Source organism: Madurella fahalii (genome assembly GCF_045866475.1).
Source record: "Madurella fahalii IFM 68171 DNA, scaffold_3, whole genome shotgun sequence".
Classification (NCBI taxonomy): domain Eukaryota; kingdom Fungi; phylum Ascomycota; class Sordariomycetes; order Sordariales; genus Madurella; species Madurella fahalii.
Window position 1 is genome coordinate 427,041 of NW_027263973.1, and position 23,641 is coordinate 450,681.

Here is a 23,641-nt window from a genome sequence, read left to right on the forward strand (position 1 = left end):
ACCTAGCGCTAGCCGGTCAGGTACAGCACCAAGCCCAAACGAAAATGCGTATTATTTGAAATGAATCTAGATGTCTGCACCTAGCCTGAGAGGCTTAGCGGGGGCCACTACCGTATCTACCTCGATCAGCATCCTTAACCGATTATTTATACTGACAATGAACATTTGCTACTAAATTCTATCATTCGGTTCACAAACGTGCTGAGCTAGGTCGTCGATTCCCTGCGCTACCGCACCTGTCTAGGGTTCATTTCGCGTTAGGTTCTTGCCCAGTGCAGCTGCGCCATCTGCTGAAAGATAGGCTTCCTCCATGTTCGGTTTGCCTTCTGCGTGCGCCTCACGACTTCCTGGTCCTAACGGCACCAGGCAGACGGGTTCAACTTTTTCTTTTGTAGGACGTTCGGGACGTAGCGCTTTTCGTTCTTAGGCGAAGAGAGGTTTATTTCAGAGCGCTGGGCGTTAATAAGGTCCCAGGGGATGCAAGGAAGGTATAGTGACTAAAGAGGGGAGTGTAATGGCCCTAGGAGTGTATTGCAACTATCTGGTGACGACTCTACGAGTATACTTACGTTGGGGAAAGAAAGGAAAGAACAGAAGATTTTAGAGACGTGTGGGCCCTCTGATTAGGGCCGGCACATTCCGGGAATAGCTTCATTTAGGGGTTTGGTAGTTTGTACTCCAAGGAGCTGGCCAAGGGTTGCTAAGGCCTGTGCTAGGCTTAGCCCGTTACAATATCTCCATTCTCCGTCTTGAGGTCTGGTTAACCTGTGATCTTCCAGTTTTTAGCTTCGAACCTATATAAAGCCTTAGTTTCTAGGAAGCTACTTAGAAGCTCCTATATAGGGTGTATATAACCTGTCCGTTTGACTAGGAATTAGATCTTCTCATTATCTTAATCTTGAGGATCTCTTTAACTTGCTATTCCCCTAAGGGACAGAAATGGCCTTTTGGGGCTATGCCGCAGCAATACTAGGATCACCCTAGCTCAGGGTGTCGCGATCTGAAAGGGTTTAGCGCTACCAAGAGTTAGAGCGCAGTTAGCCGCAGGGGATCTCTTTTGTATATATACCGCTCAAAGTCTCCCACATATTGGGATCAAAACAAGGCACACTTTTTCTTTCTTTTGTACTTCCAACGCTCTATTCCTGAGCGCCCTTTTCGCTCCCTGCAGTGTGACACAGGGGAAATCGGTAGTAGCTCGGGTTAAATCAATTGCAGCTCATAAACATGTACAACAATGATGATCCAAAGTGCCCAGATTCGTCTCATATAACTAGGTTGTTATCCTCGCCCTCCTCCTCGCTCTCTTCTTCGCTATCATCCCCATCTTCGTCCTCATCCTCGTCGCTATCATCCCCGTCTTCGTCCTCATCCTCGTCGCTATCATCGACGTCATTCGCTTCTTCCTCCTCCTCCTCACCATTCCCAATACCAGCCGCAACACCAAAGTGGTTCACGGGACTATTCCAGGGAGCTGTGTTTACGCCTGGTCCCATCTCGGGCTCCTGGACAAACTCAAAATCGTCCATCTCGCTGCTCCACTCGTCATCGGACTCCGGCATGAGAACAGGAACGAGCCTTTCAAGCATGTTGTCATCTCTCAGCGGGCAACGCCGCTTGCGGGGCGAGAGGAGATACTTTGTAACGGCCGCTCCGATGCGATTAGGACGTTCATCGTGATCTGGGTGCCCTAGACTCCATGCTTCGGGGAGCTGTAACATATCTTCGGATCTTCCGATGATCGAGTCCAAAAGCCGCGCGTCCTTCAGCTGTGTGCCGCAGAACTGAGACTTGAGGTACGGGAGTAGCTTGTACCACGACGTGCTAGTCAGGCGTATGTAGCATAGATCGAACGATTCGAGCGATTGCTTATGCCGGACGAGAAAGCTAGCAATCTCCTGGCGCTCAGTTTCGACACCGCTGATACTGAATGTCTTCAACCTTGGCCACACCCGGTCCAGGGGTATAACATCGCGCAGAGCTGCAGGGGAAGGAAAGGTACCCTTGATCTGACAATGGGCTTCAAAGAATTGAATATCAAGCTCGACAAGGTTCGGCATCCTGTCTAGGATGCGGCGGAGAGCGCCCTTATGCACTAGGGCTCGACACTGTGCGATCTGGTTGGTGATGTCTACTGGGTCTTCGCCCAGCCAGCCTCCCTCTCTCTCTTCCACCGCAAGGAGCATCAGCTGGAACGTGGTTAGATTCTCCAGGAGGTCGGAAGCCATGCTGTGCAGGCCAAACTGCGTCTCGTTCAAGATATCGAGATATATAAGCGCGGCACGGATACTTTGAAGCTGAGTCTTCGATTCTTCAACACCCTTGAGGATGGCACGGAGGTGACGTGTCGATGCCTTCCCATCGTCGAACTTCCCACTATGCAACTCCCAGTGGGATTTTATATGCGGCTTCTTTATGATGCGCAACTCATTGCAATCTGATACGACAACATCTCTGAGGTTTGGTAATTTTGCGATCACTTCTTTGAGTACCTCATAGTCAAGTTCATTTGTGAGGATCTCGTCCTGGTCCTCATAGAGGCGCAAGTAGCGATTGTAGTGATCCAGAATCTCGCGCTTTGTCATTCGATCCGGAGGGCGTTCGAAGAGGTGAGGGTGCTTTTTATGTAATTCTTCATCCGAGCGGCGTTTCTTGCGGATGGCATTGGTGTACATCTGAAGGGTTTGCCGCTCCATGGTGAGCATCTGAACCACGTACGCCAGACGAGTGACATGTGCGGCATAAACCGGGTTTTTCATGATCTCGCGAATCATGACGAAGTCCTGCTTACACATCGTAAAGCAGATTTCCTTCAAAGCAATTCTGTCGGCGATGGCCCCAATCGTACGGTTCACGAGGCGAAGCTTCCGAACATCGGTGATCTCTAACTGCGCTGTGATCTCAAAGAGGATCTCCGTGGGCAGTTTATCGAGTCGTCCCATCTTGATTTCGAGACGTCGCACTGGTCAATAGAGGTAGCTAGGCGTGCCTTGTCGCTGAGAGGGCAGACACTTGCCAATCCGAGTCGAGGTGGAACTGCGAACGCGTGCCGAGAATGGTGACGCGAAAAATAGGCGGTGAGGGAGGCTAGTTCTCCTAGTCAGCCCCAACTCACGTGAACGGGACAGTTTAGATCCGTGCAGGGATGAGAACGATCCATGAACAGCGAAGCTTCCATTGCAGCTCCCTCTGCTCACACACCGCATGTTGATGGGTGTCTTCCGCAGTTGGTCCAAGTATTGAGAGCTAAACTCCATGCCAGAAGATTCGGTTACATCTGAGAAATCACACCTAAACTCGCCAACTTTACATCAACTTAACAAGACTTTGCCAGGCACTAAAAAAACCCAGAAAAATCTAGTAGAAGGAACATTGCCGAGCTACCCGATAAATCAAATAGTTTTCATTTCTCTGAAGTCGGCAGCAACTGATCCTGGGTTGAATCTCGAAAAAAAAGTAGTCTCTGGCACACAGCCTTGTTCTTCCGGCCTGGATGTGGTCACGTGGATTTTTGGGGGGGAGAGAGAGAGAGAGGTCGCTGTGGCCCGAGCGTTGTATAGTGTGGGTCCTGGATATTGCCTTCAGAACAAGCCTGTAGACGTTGCGAACATTTTCGAGTCTCATGTCAGAGCTCCATATAAAAAAAAAAATCCACACTTCATTTACCAATTTATAGTCTACTAGAAAACTAGATACTATATACTCTATCCGCATGAATGAGAGGCCATGGATACTTTTATGCGTTTATCCGGCCGTATCATGCGACTACATGTGCTGGGGTACTCAAGAAGGCTATGCAGTTATACGATATAAAGAGGTTAGGCCCAGGAGCGTAATACCGAGTTTCTGCCCAAAGCAGCACTCTACAGCAGTTCAAGACCCACGTGACGAGAATAATGGGCGCCAAAGTAGCGGCCCAACAGATCCACCCACACGCAGTTACGCAGGCTCACAAAGACATCGAGAATTGTCCCCAGAAACGGCTCTTGTACTTTGGAACCCACCCGCTCGGAAGACTAGTGCAGAAAGCTATCACGCCTCGGTAAAGAGAAACGGACGCAATGCGGCGCTTATTTCGCAGGCGGCATAAAACCGCGGAGAAGGGGACGACACCGGCAGGCGAGCCGCAGCAGCTTGTGCAATCACCCTCGGCCACTCCCTCCTCCAGCAAGACATTCCCTGTCGGCATCAAGCTGCTTCATAGTCCAAAAAACGCGGTTGTCGAGTGCGTTTTTGCCCGGGCCCCATCTAAATAGTTTGCTGCCAGCTGACAGTTCCCGCGCAGCCTTGTTTTCGTCCACGGCTTAACCGGCGATCGAGAAAAGACCTGGACTGCCCACGGCGCATCTGAGCCATGGCCCAAAGCCCTCCTTCCGTCCAAACTCCCGACAGCGCGCATCCTTGCATACGGGTACGATGCATACGTGACGAATTGGCAAGGCGTGGTCTCGCAGAATCGAATTGGCGACCATGCGTGGAATCTTGTGACCTCTCTCTCATCATACCGAGACGAGGATGGCACGGTAGGAGCTTGCGCCGTCTGCAATTAGTCGCCCGGGCTAACAACAGTAGAACGAACGACCGATTATATTTGTCTGTCATAGTTTGGGAGGCCTGGTTTGCAAAGATGTACAGCTCATCTTATCTCTGATCGTGGAGGACTTTGCTAACAACATGCCAGGCCTTGGTTAAGTCGAATGAGCGACCTGAACCTCATCTCCAGGGCATCGTTGCATCAACACGGGGCATTGCTTTCCTTGGAACGCCCCACCACGGAGCTGGCCTTGCTCGATTGGCCGAACTCCTATCCCGCTCGATCGGGTTGATCCACCAGACGAATACCGAGATAGTAGCCGTCCTGCGGCGCGAGTCCGAGGTACTTGCGCGTATACAAGACAGCTTCGACACCATGGTCATGGCACGTAATCAGGGGGACGTGCAGCCTATTGAGATCAGCTGCTTCTACGAGGAGCTGCCTTTGCCGGGGATTGGCCAAGTATATCCCACAACGCAACTTACGTTGCATGCGCCGTTGGCTAACGGTAACCTAGGTGGTACCGCAGCACTCAGCGGTTCTCTCCGGATATATCCGGATTGGGATCCATAGCAACCACATGGACATGGCCAGGTTTGCCGCCGATGACGACCAAGGGTTTACCGCCGTGTGTAGAGAGCTTCGTCGATGGATCAAGCAGATACCTGTGTCTGAGAGAAATCAGGGGGATTCACCCACCTCGGGATACAACGAAATCCAACCGGATGGACTGCAGGATAGACAGGGGAGGTCCGCGCGATGTACGTCGAAGAACTGATCCCCTATAGAGCTCATACTAAACGGATAGTTCTCGTACCATACACTAGGAATCCAGCCTTCGTCGAGCGATCTGGAATCCTCGAGCAGCTGAACTATCAGCTTGGCTATGGACTTCCTCAGGCGGACCACAGATCGCAGCGCAGAACAGCGCTCTACGGGCTGGGGGGCGTTGGGTATGTGATTGCGATAGGGTTTCTCTCTTCTCGCTAACTAATTCGACATAGAAAGACGCAAATTGCGCTCGCGTACGCCTACTGGCTAGAAGAGTCATTCCCGGACGTTTCAGTCCTCTGGGTGCATGCAAGCAGCGCCGAGCGGTTCCGTGAGGCTTATTCTTCCATCGCACAAGAGCTTCGAGTCCCTGGCTACGACGACCCCAAAGCTGACGTGCTGTCCCTGGTGAAGACATGGCTACAGAGCAAGGAAAACGGCCGGTGGCTGATGGTTATCGATAACGCCGACAACGCACAGCTTTTTAGTCAACCGAGGAGCCTCGGAAAGTGGATTCCTGAATGCGCACATGGATCTATCCTCGTAACGACGAGGAACAAGGTAGCTGGTTCGAGGCTCACACAAGGCAGATGCCTGATTGAGGTCGGAAAGATGACCGAGGGCGAATCGAGACTGCTGCTGCAAGAGAAGCTCGAAGCAGATAATCCGGATCCGGACAATTTGTCGTCACTATCGTCTCGATTGGAACACTTACCGCTCGCATTGGTACAAGCCGCTGCCTTTATCCAAGAAACAAGTATATCAGTCGACAGTTATTTGCAATTACTGGAGAAAAGCGACCAGCACCTCATTGATCTACTAAGTGAGGAGTTCGAGACGGTCGGTAGGGATTCGGAGGCAACCCGTGCGGTAGCAGAAACTTGGATTCTTTCGTTCGAGCAGATTCAACAGCAAGACACATTCGCTGGGGAACTCCTCTCGCTAATGAGCCTCTTCAACCGCCAGGCCATTCCATTGGAGTTTCTTTGCGACTACGACGAGCAGCAGCAAGGGCAAGAACCGAGGGGGGCAATGCAACTGACGAAGGCATTGGGGGTCCTAAAGGCATTTTCTTTCGTTACGGAGGATAAGAGCCATGCTTTCGATATGCACCGGCTTGTCCAATTGGTCACGCAAAAGTGGCTTGTCAAGAAGGGTATAATATACCAGTTCGTGAGACAGGCAATCTTGACGGTATCGCGTAATTACCCAGACAGCAATCATGAGAATCGGGAAATATGCGGCGCATACCTTGCACACGCGTACGCTGTGCTAAACTCCGAAGGGACTGGCCTGGGAGATGAGAATCTGGCAAGAGCATCGCTTCTCTACAAAATTGCCATTTTTTTTAACAACCAGAGCCGGTGGAAGGAGGCGGAAAAATTCCTTAAAAATGCGATAAAAGTAGAACAGGAGCTAGTAGGAGAAGAGGACCCAATAACCCTAGCTAGTATAAGCACCCTGGCATCAACATACTCGCTTCAAGGCCGATGGAAGGAAGCTGAGACGTTGGCCGTCCAAGTGATGGAGATAACTAAGAAGGTGTTGGGAGACGAGCATCCTTATACCCTAACCAGTATAGGCAGTCTGGCATCAATGTACTGGGACCAAGGCCGATGGAAGGAAGCTGAGGCGTTGGAGGTGCAAGTGATAGAGTTAAGGAAGAAGGTGTTGGGAGACGAGCATCCTGATACCCTAATCAGTATAAGCAACCTGGCATCAATGTACCGGAACCAAGGCCGATGGAAGCAAGCTGAGGCGTTGGAGGTGAAAGTGATGGAGATAGGGAAGAAGGTGTTGGGAGACGAGCATCCTGATACCCTAACCAGTATAAGCAACCTGGCATTCATGTACTGGGATCAAGGCCGATGGAAGGAAGCTGAGGCGTTGCAGGTGCAAGTGATGGAGATAAGGAAGAAGGTATTGGGAGACGAGCATCCTGATACCCTAATCGGTATGAACAACCTGGCATCAACATACCGGAGCCAAGGCCGATGGAAGGAAGCTGAGGCGTTGGAGGTGCAAGTGATGGAGATAAGGAAGAAGGTATTGGGAGACGAGCATCCTGATACCCTAACCAGTATGAACAACCTGGCATCAACATACCGGAGCCAAGGCCGATGGAAGGAAGCTGAGGCGTTGGAGGTGCAAGCGATGGAGATAAGGAAGAAGGTGTTAGGAGACGAGCATCCTCATACCCTAACTAGTATGAACAACCTGGCATCAACGTACCGGGACCTAGGCCGATGGAAGGAAGCTGAGGCGTTGGAGGTGCAAGCGATGGAGATAAGGAAGAAGGTATTGAGGGACGAGCATCCTGATACCCTAATCGGTATGAACAACCTGGCATCAACATACCAGAGCCAAGGCCGATGGAAGGAAGCTGAGGCGTTGGAGGTGCAAGTGATGGAGATAAGGAAGAAGGTATTGAGGGACGAGCATCCTGATACCCTAACCAGTATGAACAACCTGGCATCAACATACCGGAGCCAAGGCCGATGGAAGGAAGCTGAGGCGTTGCAGGTGCAAGCGATGGAGATAAGGAAGAAGGTATTGGGGGACGAGCATCCTGATACCCTAACCAGTATGAACAACCTGGCATTCACGTACTGGGACCAAGGCCGATGGAAGGAAGCTGAGGTGTTGATGCAAAATTGCTTTTGTCTTCAGCAACAAATATTTGGTCTAGATCACCCTCATACTATTGCTTCTCGTACTACCTTAGATAACTGGGTTAAGGAAGCGGCACAAACAACTTAGTAGCTGCGATAGAGTACAACAATGTATATACCTAAATTGCAATTCCTTTATGCCGGACCGTCTCTTGTCGCAGCCGATATCTCAGCTTCTCATATTTTCCCTTGGCGTGATATATGAGTGGTGAGGGGGATATGTAAGGTAAGGTCTCTATGTCCTTTCCTAGTTCGCTAAGCAAGTTCTAGTCTCTACAAAAAGTTTTCGCTCTTCTTATAATTAACATTATGTTTACGATCTAATTACGACACCTTGCAAAAAAACGCAGCCTTCAATAACCGAGACATATTATTATATCAATTATTAATAACGTGCGTGATAAGCGAGCGGCCGATCTAAGCCGATCTAAGCGAGCGGCCGCTTCCCTACTACAACGCATCTCTCTCTACATCTTCTACAAAATTTACCACAACAAGCCATGGGGACCCCTTTAAAAGAAGCAAGGACTCTTTTGGCCCTGCAAGCTCTTCAAAACGATACCAAGCTTAGCATTCCGGCTGCAGCTGAGTTGTACGATATTGCAGAAAGAACGCTTCGTTACCGAAAGGCCGGCCGACTTCCTCGACACGACCTTATCACCAATTCGCGTAAGCTCACGGATTTGGAAGAGCAATCGATTATTCGATACATAATTGAGTTATGTACGCGTGCATTTCATCCCCGGCTTTCGTACGTGGAAGATATAGCCAATCGATTGCTACGCGAACGCGACGCGCCCTCTGTCGGCAAACGCTGGGCTTATAACTTCGTTAAGCGCCAGCCAGAACTTCGGACGCGTTTTATATGTAAATACGACTACTAGAGGGCTAAATACGAAGATCCAAAGGTTATTCGCGAGTGGTTTATACTTATATATAATACTAAGGCTAAATACGGTATCCTTGACGAAGATTTATATGATTTCGACGAGACCGGTTTTATAATGGGCATTATTATCCCTACTATAGTAGTTACTACCTCTGATGGCTGTAGTAGGGCTAAACAGGCCTAGCCTGGTAATCGAGAGTAGGCTATAGTTATCTAAGGAGTAAATGCCTTGGGTTGGGCTATCCTGCTATTCATCATCTTAGCCGGACAATATTACCTCGCCAATTAGTATCGAGAGTACAACCTTCCGGCTAACTGGCGTATTGCAACAACCGATAATGGCTGGACTACCAATGAGAAAGGCATAGATTGGATTCGGCACTTCGATTTCTATATAGCATCTCGTACGAAGGGCAAATACCGGCTGCTGATCCTTGACGGCTACGATAGCTACCACTCCGAAGAATTCGAGACCTACTGCTAGGAGTATAACATTATCACACTTTATATACCTCCGCACTCCTCGCACCTACTTCAGCTATTAGATGTTGGCTGTTTTTCGCTATTAAAAAAGGCGTATAGCTGCCAGATTGAGTAGTTGATATGGATAAACATCATATACATCAGCAAATTAGAGTTTCTTTGTAGGTTCAGAGAAGCGTTTTTTGCTTCAATCACAGAAAAAAACATCTAGGGTAGATTTACCGGAGCCGGCCTTATACCATACGACCCAGAGAGGGTGATATCTAAGCTGGATATACGTATTCGGACCCTAACACCCCCAGCCTCCAGCCTAACTACAGCACTACCTTGGGTCTCCCAAACACCACATAACCCTCGAGAAGCCACCTTACAGTCAGTACTTATCAAAACTCGAATTTCCAACCATCAAGGCAGCTCTCCAACCTCAATACTAACTGCTATAGATCGATTAGCTAAAGGTATAATGGCTGTAATGCACGAGGTAGCTCTTCTACATTCGGAGGTCTCAGCACTACGAAAGGCCAATAAAGGGCTTAGTAAAAGACGGAGAGCAAAAAAAACACGTGTACGGCTTGGAGGGTCACTTACTGTACAAGAAGCACAGGATCTACTAGATCAGAAGGCTATAGGTAAGCAGGTAATCCAGGAAATACGATAAAATGGTAGTGGTGTAAGGGGGTCTCATACGAAGATTCGGTGCTGTGGCGTATGCGGAAAGCCTGGCTATAATGTATATACGTGCAAGGAGGCTGCAGAATCGTCTGATTCATCTGTTTCCGATTCAGTTATTGTTATTTCCTAGTATTGTGGTTGTGTAATTGAGGATAGTTATAGTAGGGTAGTGAAATTTCGGCCGCTCGCTTAGATCGGCCGCTCGCTTATCACGCACGTTACACCTTACTTCGCCAAGTGTTTGGTTAAGCAGAAGGTATCTGTACCCCTTCAACTCCACGTTAACGTCCGGGTTCCTGAGGTCGGGTTCCGTCCAAGTCAAGAAATGTTCAAACCCAGATTTCTCTAGTACCCTCTGACTAGCAATGTTGTCTGCGGTCGTCCACGAGGTGATCTGCTCTGACACTGGTCCATCTGCCGCGGGCAAGGAGCGCGGATCAACGTCAAGCTCAATCTCCTGGCGGGGCAATCTGTACCACATGCTCAACCATGCCTGGAAGAACTCGGTGGCGAGTCCCTGGCCCCAGAACTCTCTCCGAATCATGTATCCAATCACCGGCCAGCCAAAAACAGAAGAGAGTCCGTAGCAGCCGCCCGTGCCGATCATGTCGCCTGTTTCTCTGTCACAGATGGCGAAGTTAAAAGTTGTCTCATCGTTTGGCGGGAGAAAGGCGTCCATTCTTGGCCGCGTCTCGTCGAGATCTCGGTCGATTCCCCCCTGGGGGTTGTTCGCCATGATTTCGGGCTGCGTGCGCAGCGCGTGGAGGTCGTGGAGGTCATTGGGGGTAAAGGTCCGGATAATCAAGCGATTCGTTGTGACTGGCGCCCGGGTCGAGTTCGGCGGTAATGGATGAGCCGGTAACGTCGTCTTCACCGATGCCCAGTGAGACTTAGAGCTCAGTGACGATGCCATGATTGCTTTCGGGGTATGCAGAGTCGCGGGCAGTGCGTTTAGTTGGGCAGGAATGCCTGACTGCATAGCAGATCCAAAGACCGGTCACTGCGCGCATTTATTATTCACGCTGACTCATGCTAGAAATCCTTGGGCTATTAAGGCCAATATAGGAAGGTGGCACAAGGTAACCATGGAGACTCTTTGAGGCCGACGCGGCAGCTCAAACTTGAACCCACGCCGAGCCGCGAGCCCGGGCACCTAGATTAAATTCGAAACTACCTGAATCATTCTCTGGGCGGCCCATCATCGATAGCATGCTAACGTGCTGCAGCATGTCCGGGCTGTTATCGGTCTCCAGGGCGGGGAAATACGTTGGTCACGGGTGCCCAGAGGTAATCCAGACGGTGTTGGGAATTACTGTTCCCCGCCCTAACCCAAGTATTGCGGCCGGTAGTCAAGGTTACATTTGGTAGTGAAGGTACAGCACAGGGCCGTTCCACCAAAAGGAGAGCGGCGCAGCGCAGGACCCGGTAATCTCGACCAATTGCGACACGTTTAGATGTTTGCCGAGCTTTGGGCTTTCCGGGGCAATGTGAATTGTTTTGTGTCACTATGAGCCATTTTTTCGGTAAGCTGAGGTGTCACTCAAGCCGGCATATCTTGAACATAAATGTACCTTCTGGACTGGCCAAGAGCAGTTCCAGCAACGATCAACTCGAGTAGAAATTCTCAAGACATTCCCGGTACAAATACGCCATGGCAACCGATTCTACCAGCGCTACCAGCTCTCCACGGCTCGTCTTGTACGACGTGGCTTTTGCATCACCCTACGAGGAGAACACTTGTGCTCCGAACCCATGGAAGGCACGATATGCCCTCAACTTCAAGGGCGTTGCGTACTCGACGCAATGGGTACAAATGACCGAGATCACCAAAGTGCGACGCAGCTTGGGAGTGCCGCCGTGCCGCAAATTCGCAGATGGCACCGATTTCTACACCCTTCCCATCCTGACAGACTCCGAGACCGGGTCGGCCATTGGCGATTCATTCGACATTGCCAACTACCTGCAAAACACGTTCCCCGACGCAGGTGCTGGAGACCTCTTCCCGGCGCAGCAACTCGACTATGAGTGCCCTGGGGCTCTGGACTTCGTACCACTTTCCGAGCGCAACGACAATGTCCACGCCGAGTATGCCCAGTTCAACACCAACGTCGACATGGCATTCTCCTTGCATGCCCAGCTGATGGCGCAGGGTATGCGCTGGGACCCGGCGAATGCAGACACGATAAAGGCAGAATTCGCGAGGCGATCCGGGGCGGCGTCGTGGGACGATTTAGGCATTTCTGGCGAGGCACGCGACAAGATGAAGGCCTCGCTGCGAGACACTCTACGCGACCTAGCAGCTATGTTTCAACGAGATATGTCGGGGCCATTCATGCTGGGCAACCGGCCTTCGTACGCAGATATTATTGTCGGCGGTTGGTTGCGCATGCAAAGCAAGACGCTGCCGGAAAGCGAGTGGGAGGAGGTCCAGACATGGCACGATGGTGTTTTCGGAAGACTGCACGTAGCATTACAACAACGCTTCGGTGATGTAAAATAGCCGGGTTCGAGACCCTCGAGACGTACATAATGCAGTATCGGCCATGGAGTAGCTATACAACCTAACCCTATAGCTAGGTTAAAGCGCCATGCAGTGGTGTAGTTTCTTCAAAGATATACGACTTATGTCCTTGGAGTGTTTCTAACGTCCTCTCTATAAAAGGGTTCTGATCGAAATCCTGGCTACTACTAGCTCCTCTAGGTGAACTGAATTTTGTATTTTGCCACAGATCCTCAGCAACCAACGCAGCCTCTCCAGTCCCTCCAAACGAAGTCCTCCACTGCCTTCCAGCCCCGGGTCGCGGGTGAAGCTCAACCTCAATATCATGATCCGGCGGCTCCATCGCCTCAGCCTGCGAGGACTTTTTGGTGGACGGCTTGAGCCATTTCCCGCCCCGCGGTCCGCGCTGGGAGGATATCAAACCTCAACAGCAACATCGCCGTGAATAACAAAATCTCAGCCGTAGCAAAGTGCCGGCCGGGGCAGAGCGTCGTGCCGCCTCAGGGTTGGACCTTGGCTCCCCCGGCTTCCTGATGACCCGCCGAGCATCAAACTCGTCTACATCCTCTCCTCACACCCCTTCAGCCGGTGCTGCACTCGAGCAGGTATCATGACTATCCCGCCCTTCCTGATCCGATACTTGCCATCGACCACATGTCCTCGGCGGCCACGCGCATCGAGTCCGCTATGCCGTGCACGTGGAGGACTCCCTGGAACGCCGACAGCAACGTCGGACAGCGGTCCTTGAGGGCCCGCGCCCGGACTGTACACGTTTACACCCCGTTTTCCCCTTCCTCCTCCTGCGCTGTGACAACCTGCAGGACTTCCTCCTGGCAGTCCTCTGCTACACTCGGATCCGAGAAAACGCGGAAGACGGTCCAGAACGCCGCCGGGTTCGTGTTCGCCACGAGCGCGAACAGCTCGCGGTTGTGGTAGCAGCGCCCGATATCGCCGGCCGAGATGCCCTGACTGACGGAGTGCTCGGTCCAGCGCCGGACGTAGGCCGAGTCCGCCCTATAGTGGCCCTCGGCGTAGTAGGTCTGGAAGGACTTGGCGAGACGGTTGCGTGCGCGTCGATGACGCCGCTGAAGGCCCCGGCGCGGGAGGAGGTCGAGTGTGAGGAACATGATGGCCGGGTGGAATTTGTCTAGTCTGCCTCGTTGCGCGAGTCCCGGAGCGGGTTGCCCGCGCCGTAGACGCTGTCCGTCGTGGCCGTGAGGAACTCGTGGCTGATCCACGCGAACAGCTTTACTGTCCTGGGCCCTCCAGCGACGATTTAGGCTAGTGACGCGTTAAGGATGTGGAGGGCTCTGCTATTTAGCGCGTCGAGAGTCGGCCCGCTAGACAACGCCGGATGCACGGCTTTGATGAAAGCAGGTAAGAAGCCGTTGTCGACGACCATATCGCCGCGGATAATGTCAAGGGCATTTTTGCCTATAAAAGTTCCCTGTCTGCTCAAAGGGTCCAGAAGTGGTAGCTATTTCCCCGACGATGGAGGACGACAGCGGCGTCGATAAGAAGCATTCGACCGTTGCCAACTGCACATCTGATGCCGGCCAGAACGAGCACATCGCGCATGGGGTTTCTCTTCCCGACGTACAGCGTCCGGAGAAGTCGTCCAGTCACGGGACGGGCAAGTCCTTCCCACACGCCCGCCTGCCCAACAGGACACGCAGACCAGAACGTCACAAGCCTGGGTCAAAGCGCAGTGCCCGTATGTTACAGCTATGGCTGCTCCAGGGAGTTGTGAACCAGACGAGCCGGTGTTTTGATTGTTGTATTTCAATCCAGTATAGGTTCTGGTGCGAGAACTGCGAGCGTCAACGGGAAGCTGACAGGCAATATGATAAAACTTACGACAAGTAGCGGAAAGAAAGGCAACTAGGTAAAGTATCAGGAGAGTGGCTGGCTCGACGGCGTCAAGGGTTCTGAGTGCCGTCGCGTTCAGGATCAGAAGTCTAACTATCTGAAAAACAAAAGCATTGGTCATGACTCATCAGTGCCGCAGCGCTCATCTCATTGAACATGTGAAGAAGCCCCCTCCAACCTTGTTTTTGAACTCTCAACCAGAACATCAAGAGAATGCCATCGGCGAGGATCTCCCGCCCGGATCCCTTGCATTTGGGGCCCTCGACTTCTCTTCTTCTCCGAACAGCCAGCTCTTGAACTTGGCCCACACGTTGCACATCCAATCCCAAATCGAGGCAAAGAAACCCCTGAACCAGGAAAAGAGGCCGTCCCAAGGGATAACATACACAGCAGCGGCGACGCCCACACCGAGGAGAATGGCGGAACCAGCCGCCGTCATTGTGACGGACGTCTTGGGTGCCGCTGCAGCAGCCTTCCACGACATGTATCCAAACGTGTATTCGACAAAGATGCCGGCAACCGTCGCCTCGAGTCCGATTGCCAACTTCCCCGCTGCAACAGCAAGACCGAGGATGGCTGAAACGGGGCCTTTCCACGCACGCCACCACTTCCCGTCCATGTCGGCATTCTCCATGGCTTGGAGGTGGGTCCTCAGCTTTTCTTTGTCTTCCGAAGAGAGACTCTCGCTGGACCGCATGGCACTGGACCAAGGGGATCCCTGGTCCATGCCAACCCGGATGCGAACGCTAGGCCCAAGGTAAAATTTGTGCTTGCGTCTCTCCTCCTGCCAACTGTCAAGCCGAACGCCGCGGAAGGTGGAGGCGCCATCAAGCAGAAGGGGGGCCTCGAGTCCCATAGCCGCATCGAAGCACGAGCAGAGTCCTAACGCGCCCGTGCACGTCGAAAGAGATCTCATCGATGTCCGGACTCGCAAGGATTACCATCTCGGTGCAGCCGGGGTCACCCTGGGCGGAGTCAATGTTGGGCTGGAGCCAGTCTTCGGTGGTGACAAGCAGGGGGGCACTCGCTATAAGGACAGCCGGGTCAGTATAAGGTACATATAGATGACTCTTCAGAACAAAGTTGACCAAACGGCCTCGGGAGGCTGGGCGTTCCTAGTGGGGGTTGATGAGAGGTTTCAACCGACATTTCCAAAACTTCCACCACGGGATGTCACACGCGCGCTCCAGGCTCTCAATGGTCTCGGGGCGGACAACAGCAACAATGAAACGCTGTTTGACCTTTCTCTCCTTCTGGAGAAACTTGAACATGGCGTTAACTTCACGCTTCACCGAGGTCCGAGAGGGAGGAGCCATGGTAGAAGCATCATCCGACCAGGTCGAGGCCATGTTGGGGATAGGTAAGGTAGGTGATGTAGGTAATTGGGTGTTGGGAATGGAGATGTACGCCGGGGGTGTCTGGTGCAGCGTGTTGTTGGGTCAACCAGCAGTAAGACGGTAAGAAGAAAAAAGGCAAAGGAAGGAGAGCAAAAGATCGCGGGTCCCGTCTAACTTTTATGCTCGACAATAAACGCCAACAGCAGAGAGCCTCGGAGACTGGACAGTTCAGGCTAGGTACGGAGGTCCAGAATTGTTAATTGTCCAATACATGTCTCCGGTGTTAGTGTTTTGATCCACTCCCACCAACCGTCCTTAGCTAGAAGCACACCGTTCTATGCGACTGATTTAAAGGTAAGCTGGAGCCGGACCGTTTTGGATCCGCAATTCGCGCGTTTGGCTTTGCCCAAAACAGCAAGTGGGGGGAGAAGGTGAGGAAGTTTAGGATCGGGCGTTCTTGATTGGCTCGCTACCTATGCCATGGGACGTGGTTAGGTATGGAGGGGCCTGTCATGGGCTGGGAAGTCTTGTGGTGTGCCAGGAGGTTCGGCAGTCAGGCAACCGAACTGATCAGATATCACCCCCTCTTGTGGACTCTTGTTTACAGACTGCACTTGGGCTTGCCACTTACATCAGAAACACGAACAATGACCTATACGCGCCGTTGGTAGGAGCAAACGAAACATTGAAGAAGTCATATAACACGCTGGTAGTCCTCTGTATTGAGGCTAACAGCTCTTGATCGGAGCAAGGCGCTACGGAAAAGATCCGGCATGCGCGAACATCCCCCGCTGCTCTGCTTGTCGTACAAGCAGCGTTAGTCAGTGTCCGCTGGCACCCCACTGGCCAGGCAAATAAGGTCGGTAACGGTATCACCGTGTCTCCGACCGGTTACACAGCCAGCTCCATCCCCGGCTTGAATTTCCACTCGGCACTTTCCGGTGCCGCGGATTCCATCGACTCCAGCCCGAGTTAGGGACGCAATCGCAGCACAGCCGCCCTCCATATCAGTCTTGAAACGAATATTTCCTACCCACATCAAACCTGCTGGCTGTCAAGAGCTTAAGCCTCGAGCATGGACGGGCAGGAAATGCTTTGGTCCACTACGTCCACAAGCTACCATTGGGCTCAGCAGCATTCCGCCGAAGACTCCCTCTTCCACGGGATTTTTTCTCAGGATGTTGAGGGCCTTCCAATCCAGCATGCTGCCAGTGCCGAACCAGGGGCCCTTAGCCAGTACCTCCCTGGACAGCGTCCCTCTTATCCTGCTGCGCTCAGCGGTAATGTCTTTCAGATAGGTCTCTCCATATCTGCTCCAATGAACTTGGTGCAAGATGACTTTGACGTCGAGACGCTTCAGAATCCCCTAGCTGCTGAGGACCTTCAACCCTTCGACGGCGATCCCATCATTGCCTCTGGCCTCGTTGCTCAGGCGGCAGCAAATCAGGGGCTACTTGCACAGAAAGACATCGACAACGCCACACAGTCCTTCCACTCCAACCATCGTCCCATCAACAAGGCCGTAGTTGACCCGGGCCCGAACGCCGCCTCCAATATCGACGGCACGAACAACCGTTGTCTGACCAATGACCTGAACACCACCGTGGTCTTGGACTTCAGGCCCCGACACACACAGCGCAAGCTGAGCGTTTCGCGTACTGCACCGAACAGAGCAGCACAACACAAAAGCAAGATTTCTGACAAGGATTGGGAGGACCACAAGGAGATTATACGTCAACTATGGATCGTGGAACACCACACCATGCCGGAATTGATCAGAATCATGACCAGGGACTACGATTTCTCAGCAACGTATGTGAGCCCAAAAGCTCTTATCTCTTCTTCAACTGGGACTCGTGGCAGTCATAAGGCGCTGCACTTTAGCAAACGCTGATGGCATTATCCACAGTGAGAAGATGTATTACGCCAAGTTCAAGGATCCCAACTGGGCTGGCTTTGCCAAAAACAAAACCAAGCAAAACTCGGGAAGAGTTGCCTCTCTAGAAACTCCGCGCCGCCGTGCCGCACAGATGCTTCCTCCAAACTCAAAGAGAGACAAGCGGGACCTGGTTTTTCTTTCAGCCAAAAGCAAGAACCAAGCGGACCATCAGGATAATCAAGTGCCTCTACCCCATTTGGATGCAAGGACACAGCTTATGGACGACACCTCGGTCAACACAAGGAAGATGCACCGCGCGTTGGACGTCTTCGTCAAGGGTTCATTCGGCTTCAGCGCAAAAGTCAAGGGATGGTCCTCGGACTCCTTCCAACTCATTGCTCCCCCGCAGGTCGTGGATAACTCGGCGGCCTGGGAAACTCTGATGGACCAGTGTCATTGCATGGGCCTCCTGACACAGCTGGGACTCTTCCGTTGCCTCAATTCGTCCCTACAGAAAATCTTCGAGGGCTTCAACAAACTCGCCACACAGCCCGGCCCCGTTCTGCTGATCTACCTGTGGAAGATCTGCTCCAGCATTTTCGACGTCCGTCTCCGCACCGGCATCATCGTGCCGGGGGATGACCCGCGTCGCGGACAACCCTTCGCACTGATGCGCCTTTTCCTCCACCACATGAGACGTTCGTTCTTCCTCCAACTGGGCAGAGCCCACCCCGTGGTCCACCTGATGGACGCGCTAGCCTATGTGCTCTTCAATTCGTCCCAAGAAGAGTTCAAGTATATCCTAGGCCTGGGATACGCAACGGCCATTGAGGCTCTCGGGCATATGATTGGAGCGGACCATTCCGTCGTGCTTACGATGTCCTCGCATTGTGCCAAGCAGGACTGGGGGAGCAGGGCCAAACTGCATGAGACCATCGTGAGGGCTCGGTATGAAACATTGCTTGTCGAAGCTGAACGGATACAGAGCCGCGAGAATACGGTTTCAATGCTGTACAACTACACATACACCATGTCCCAGGGTTATGGCGATTCCGAATTTGTTTTCCACCTGGCATCTCGGCTTCGAGACCAGGCAGAGAGACAGTGTAGGGATCAAATAAAAGTCTCCAACTTGCAATGCGGCATGCATGTCCGGGCATTAGTATTTTCCACTGGGCTGCTAGCAAAAAACTATCAGTGGCAAGATTCCAGCATCACATGTAGGCAGCTGGACGAAACCATCGGGATATTGGAACATGGGGACCAGGAATGTCTCATCTATGCCTTGTCTTTGTCCAGGTTGCTTGAGGCAAAGTTGAGGGCCCGCGACAACGCCGATGCGAGGTCTGAGGTGAGGCGGCGTGCTGAGGCAGTGCGGTCGAGGATTCACGCAGTCAGATTTTGCGACGTCGCTGAGAATGCGCCAAATGAGGAGAGCAACTCGGGGGATTACTTGACTGACATCCAAACACGGAGAAAGAGGGAAGGAAATGAGTTTCATACTTGGTTGGCGGTACGGGTGAAAGACAGCGGTACGATGTAATAGGCCCCCTTAACTAGTAGCCGATAATACTATCCCGATATTCCTGCCTTGACCAGAACGCAATGTTGTAAAAGATCTTTCACTTGCAACCTTTTCGGAAGTGCAAGCCCCGGATCTCTCCTCAGGAAGTATTCGCGGACTCGATCTCTCCTCACATTTCCATACTCACATTCACCACATCGAATAGGCGGCGGTTTAACGTGAATTTGGAAGCTGTGTTTCCTCAGAGCGCTGCGGCTGCTATACGAAGCATTGCAGCCCTTGTATTTGCATCTTTAGGTCTGTTTCTTCGGCGAGAGAGCCAGTTATTGCGGCAAGGTCCGCTGGGGCCGGGGGGTTGGGGAGGAACTATCGACCTGGTGCAACTTCAGTACCTCTGGCGACGTAGCTCGCGATGACGACGAGGACTTCTCCTCCTCCAGACACCGCCGTCGCTTCTTCTCGTGCATGTTGTGGTGGGGGCTGATGAGGAGACTGAAGTGTCCTGAAATATAAAAAGCATGAATCCTTCAAAGAGATCGCCAGGTGAAAAGACCGTCTGGGAAAGAAGTTGTTAATCATGATGCCTGAACGAGATAGTTTGCCTAATCGGACTGCCGATCCCGCTCTATCGGCTAGACCAGTATAGATGCTAACGAGCTTGCCTAGACACTCCTAGGATTCTAGTCGGTACTAGCTTAGCATTGCGGCGTCCATTTTTACTTAGCGTTTAAACAAACCTAATAAGAAGGAGAAAGGCATATATATTCGGTTCAGCTGCCTCCGAGTACATAAGAACGATGAGTGGAGAAAGCTTCGCTAGGTCAACCCAGATCCTGTCACACCGCTTACGCTCTTTTAGCTTACGCCTTAAGTCACCGGTATTTAAATACCGTAGTTGGGGGGCCATATAGTTATCGGTAGCGACCGTCGTGTTACGACAGGACGGCTTTGGGGGAGACACTATTTTTATCAGACCTGATAATGGCTTTGAGGGAAACGAAGAGCCGATTTAGCTAGATGTAAGCTAGCTGTTGTAACATGTCCGACCCTTGACTATAGGTAACACCGTCTAGCTTAGAATACGGTAATAATGAAGTGGTGCAACTCCTCAACTACGCCAACCCACCTACTCCTCCGCGTGCAGGGGTTGCCCCCAAGCAGCTAAGCTCCCCGCTTCCGGTTCCTCGTGCAACCACACAATATACAGAAAACCCCCAATTGTGCGGTCCTCGCCCGTTGTAGTTGAGCATACGGACTATAGTACGCTCCTCTGGCCATAATACGACACGTTCCTTAACGGAGTTTTCTATCTATTATATAGAAAGGCTTAGACTAGTGCCTGATCCTATGGAGCTGATAGGTCTCGAGCTAAGTCGACCTAGAAGCGGCAGGGGTTGACATTACGATAACCTCACTTAGTTAGCACTAGTTTCAGGCTCAATAGTAAGCTACATACATCTAGTAGTATCGTGGCTGCCAATTTCACTCTCTCTTTTCTTAGTAAGTCTATAGATACTTTATAAAATAACGAAATTAGTATTACATTAGTATAATATCCTAGGCGTGGTGTCGAGATTTAGTTTATACAAATGAAGCCTGGAAGAGTGGGGGAGAAGATATACTCGGTCGAGGTAATTTATATTCTGTCACGCTCCGCTTGCGTGCCTAGAGCAACGAGGAGCTGCTTGCTACCCTCTTACTCTATAGTACTGTCCAAGTAATCTTGGAGGAGCGCATTGATGCTTTCTTCGTCTACCCCAGAGAAGTTGTACCGTTTTAGTGAGCTAGAGCTAAGGAGTGTGTTAGGAGTAGGAAAAATGATAAGAAAGTAGAGAAGTGAGAGATTCTAAGGTTCGGGGGGGAGAAGGGGGAGGGAGGCTCCGGCAGCATAAGTGAGCCAGCATCGAGCCTCGGGGGTCAGACGCAGTTGGTTTGCATCCCCGATGACAGCCCCGAACGACCGCGCGAGCATTGTGCCTTGTCTGCACCGACAGGGGACGGGATCCTGACGCCGAAAATGCATCCCCATGGCGAATACGCGGGAGGCATTGCGGAGAACTAGATGGGTGTGAGCGAAGTAGAATGGGTGACGCCTTCTGGCTCCTGTCGCAGGCGCTGTTTGTAGTCGTTACGGAGGCGGCGACGGTCTGGAACGCGAACGGGATCTCGTCCGGTAAACACCTGGCGCATAGTAAATCGGGTCTGTTGAGTCAGCAATTGCAGCCATGCACTGACAAGACTTTGCTCCCTCCCATGGCTACCTCCGACGCATGGGCCGAGACGGGCGGGAAGAGAAGCGTGCACCATTGCCGCTGCACGATGGGGATGAGGTCGGTGGAGTTGACGATGTATAGGCGGACGCCTGGTATGCGAAGCGTGTAGATCGATAGATTATGAAGTCTGTCTCTGCATCCTACATCAGACGGGGTTTGAGCGTAGCAGGTACGTATGAACAGATGAATACCGTATATCTCATGTCCATGTAAAGGGTCATACTCCATCTGATCACGCCAAAGATGGGGCTCAGCAGCGGGATTGCAGTTGCCACCGGGGGAGGTTCGTTTGCATCTTGCGTGAATCGTAGGAGTGCAGAAAAAAGACGTACGTTGCCGCGATGTACCCGACGCCAGTCAAGGACTGGTATGCGGTCGCGAATCTGGCGATGGCACTGTCGGGCAAGCTGAGGTTCGTGGTGTTGTCCGCGCCGTTGACGATATTTCCGGAGGTCACTGTGTAGGTAGAGTATCATGGTGGGTACCTAGCGTATGGAAGAAAAGTGCTGCGAGTAGCAAGGTCACAAAACGTGAGTTGTGGGTGATCTTGCCGCCGGGCCACCGACGGTTGCGGAGTGTGTTCAGTCCAACGTGTTACAAAACAGGAGATATCTTGCGCTGCGCACAGCCTGACAGAGGCAGCTTGTTGATGAACCAATAAATTGGGGTATGTCGGGTACAGTATGCCCGGTTTGAGACTAAAACTGTACCAAAGCAAAATATTCCCCAGAGTTCAGTGAAATTAAATTGACGAGTTTTCATATTCGATATGATTTTCGGGCCGCCGGCTCCGTTACCTCAACGGCATATTGAACAAGGTATGGGCATCGTTTCCAAATAGCTATTGCCATTGTCTTTGCATGGCTCTTCCGAGAATATTACCGGCGAGGACTTGGTTGCTTAGTTGCGTTGTAGGTGTGCCCTATACCCCAGAGTGTTTGGAGCGTTGTACATTTAAGCAGGCACTCGAATACTTCAGCGGGCTATAGTCTGTCTGTACCAGTTCAAAGCTAGTAGTAATATTCTATTTGCCGAGACTGGAACAACAAATGGCTAGTTGAAAACACTAGAGAAGGAAATTACTAACACAAGTTTTGAAGATCTTGTACATCCACACAATCTATATATCCTGAAAGACTTATAGACCACCAGCAGCACAAATCTTAGTGGCCTTCGAAACCTGCTTAGCATAGCGGTCAGGATAGGCCGAGACTTGCACCTTCTGGCACAACTTCCCCACAGCCATCGTCTTCCAGCCCTTGACCTTCTTCATCTTGTCAAAGAACTGTCCCGCAGACCTGGCAGGGTCCATATTGGCGGCGATGTTAGGATAGTACCTGGCGCGCTGCTGGAAGATGCCAACACTGTCGTGATCCGAGCCAACGGCGTCGTGAGGGTATTTCATCGATGCGGGAACCTTCCTATTAGCGTAGACCAGGATATTCGACTAAGATAACAGCGTTAATGATGGTTCTCACCCTGTGGGGTACCGAACATGGGGCGCGGATAGAAGCTCACCTCGACAATCGCAGTTGCAATGCCCGCCTCGCAGCCGTGGCGACCGACCTTGTCCTTCTTCGCCTGGGCGATGATGGCTCTGGCGTGCTTAGACTGAACCGAGTTGAGGCCGGGTAGATTGCCTTTACCGCCACCGCTGCCGCCGCCGCTGCCGCCGCCGCCGCCACTGCACTTGGGCGCAACATAGCCGTTCGTGCCCGTCTTTACGTAATAATCGGCAACGTAGCACCCGTCTGAAGTCTTGTCCCAGAGATTGTGGCCGTTGACACTGGTGCCAGTGGTCTGGCAGGTGATCTTGAGATCGGTCCCCTTCTTGTAGCTCTTGACGACTTTGTGGCTGGTTCCGGGACCGGCGCGGCAGTTGAGCGAGTCCGCTTTGACTGGGTACGCGCTGACCATGGGGACAGCGGCCACAAGGGAGAGGAGGATGACTGAGAGCTGCATTGTGAAGGCTTTCGAGGATGTCTGCTGTGGGCTGTAATGACTCGTTGCTAGTCGGGCTGCGAGGACTGCAGTGGTAGGCTTGGAGATTATCTGGGGAACATCAACAGGAACGACGGAGATCTTATACTTTTACATTTACTATGGCCGTCGCCAAATGGATGTCTGGCTTATTTGTTTTCTCAATGCTAGCCGGCATGCCATCGTGGGAACATGCAGAGAGCCTGTCAGCCCAACCCGCGCGTAGCAAGCTTTCACTCAACAACAAGCCGAGTCTC

The 23,641-nt window shown here is 52.0% G+C and overlaps 8 protein-coding genes across 8 annotated transcripts; 3 read left to right on the top strand and 5 right to left on the bottom strand.

Annotated features, from left to right (window-relative positions):
• Positions 1-1,265: 1,265 nt before the first annotated feature.
• On the bottom strand, positions 1,266-2,942 carry MFIFM68171_05650 (uncharacterized protein; the record flags this gene model as incomplete). The annotated part of the gene is made up of 1 exon (XM_071061070.1): positions 1,266-2,942. One exon carries the CDS (start codon positions 2,940-2,942, stop codon positions 1,266-1,268), a length of 1,677 nt encoding a protein of 558 aa, XP_070917171.1.
• Positions 2,943-4,061: 1,119 nt separating this feature from the next.
• On the top strand, positions 4,062-8,065 carry MFIFM68171_05651 (uncharacterized protein; the record flags this gene model as incomplete). Its single annotated transcript, XM_071061071.1, has 7 exons — positions 4,062-4,225; positions 4,286-4,523; positions 4,573-4,629; positions 4,682-4,996; positions 5,052-5,295; positions 5,343-5,487; positions 5,539-8,065. The coding sequence occupies 7 exons, from the start codon at positions 4,062-4,064 to the stop codon at positions 8,063-8,065; spliced, it is 3,690 nt and encodes a 1,229-aa protein (XP_070917172.1).
• A 2,050-nt stretch (positions 8,066-10,115) lies between these two features.
• MFIFM68171_05652 (uncharacterized protein) lies at positions 10,116-10,934 on the bottom strand (the record flags this gene model as incomplete). The annotated part of the gene is made up of 2 exons (XM_071061072.1): positions 10,116-10,119; positions 10,246-10,934. 2 exons carry the CDS (start codon positions 10,932-10,934, stop codon positions 10,116-10,118), a joined length of 693 nt encoding a protein of 230 aa, XP_070917173.1.
• Positions 10,935-11,672: 738 nt separating this feature from the next.
• MFIFM68171_05653 (uncharacterized protein) lies at positions 11,673-12,521 on the top strand (the record flags this gene model as incomplete). The annotated part of the gene is made up of 1 exon (XM_071061073.1): positions 11,673-12,521. One exon carries the CDS (start codon positions 11,673-11,675, stop codon positions 12,519-12,521), a length of 849 nt encoding a protein of 282 aa, XP_070917174.1.
• A 773-nt stretch (positions 12,522-13,294) lies between these two features.
• On the bottom strand, positions 13,295-13,648 carry MFIFM68171_05654 (uncharacterized protein; the record flags this gene model as incomplete). The annotated part of the gene is made up of 1 exon (XM_071061074.1): positions 13,295-13,648. The coding sequence occupies one exon, from the start codon at positions 13,646-13,648 to the stop codon at positions 13,295-13,297; it is 354 nt and encodes a 117-aa protein (XP_070917175.1).
• A 947-nt stretch (positions 13,649-14,595) lies between these two features.
• MFIFM68171_05655 (uncharacterized protein) lies at positions 14,596-15,739 on the bottom strand (the record flags this gene model as incomplete). Its single annotated transcript, XM_071061075.1, has 3 exons — positions 14,596-15,174; positions 15,332-15,417; positions 15,538-15,739. The coding sequence occupies 3 exons, from the start codon at positions 15,737-15,739 to the stop codon at positions 14,596-14,598; spliced, it is 867 nt and encodes a 288-aa protein (XP_070917176.1).
• A 1,306-nt stretch (positions 15,740-17,045) lies between these two features.
• Positions 17,046-19,149, top strand: MFIFM68171_05656 (uncharacterized protein; the record flags this gene model as incomplete). The annotated part of the gene is made up of 2 exons (XM_071061076.1): positions 17,046-17,539; positions 17,637-19,149. 2 exons carry the CDS (start codon positions 17,046-17,048, stop codon positions 19,147-19,149), a joined length of 2,007 nt encoding a protein of 668 aa, XP_070917177.1.
• A 3,393-nt stretch (positions 19,150-22,542) lies between these two features.
• Positions 22,543-23,366, bottom strand: MFIFM68171_05657 (uncharacterized protein; the record flags this gene model as incomplete). Its single annotated transcript, XM_071061077.1, has 2 exons — positions 22,543-22,851; positions 22,923-23,366. The coding sequence occupies 2 exons, from the start codon at positions 23,364-23,366 to the stop codon at positions 22,543-22,545; spliced, it is 753 nt and encodes a 250-aa protein (XP_070917178.1).
• Between the last annotated feature and the right edge of the window lie 275 nt (positions 23,367-23,641).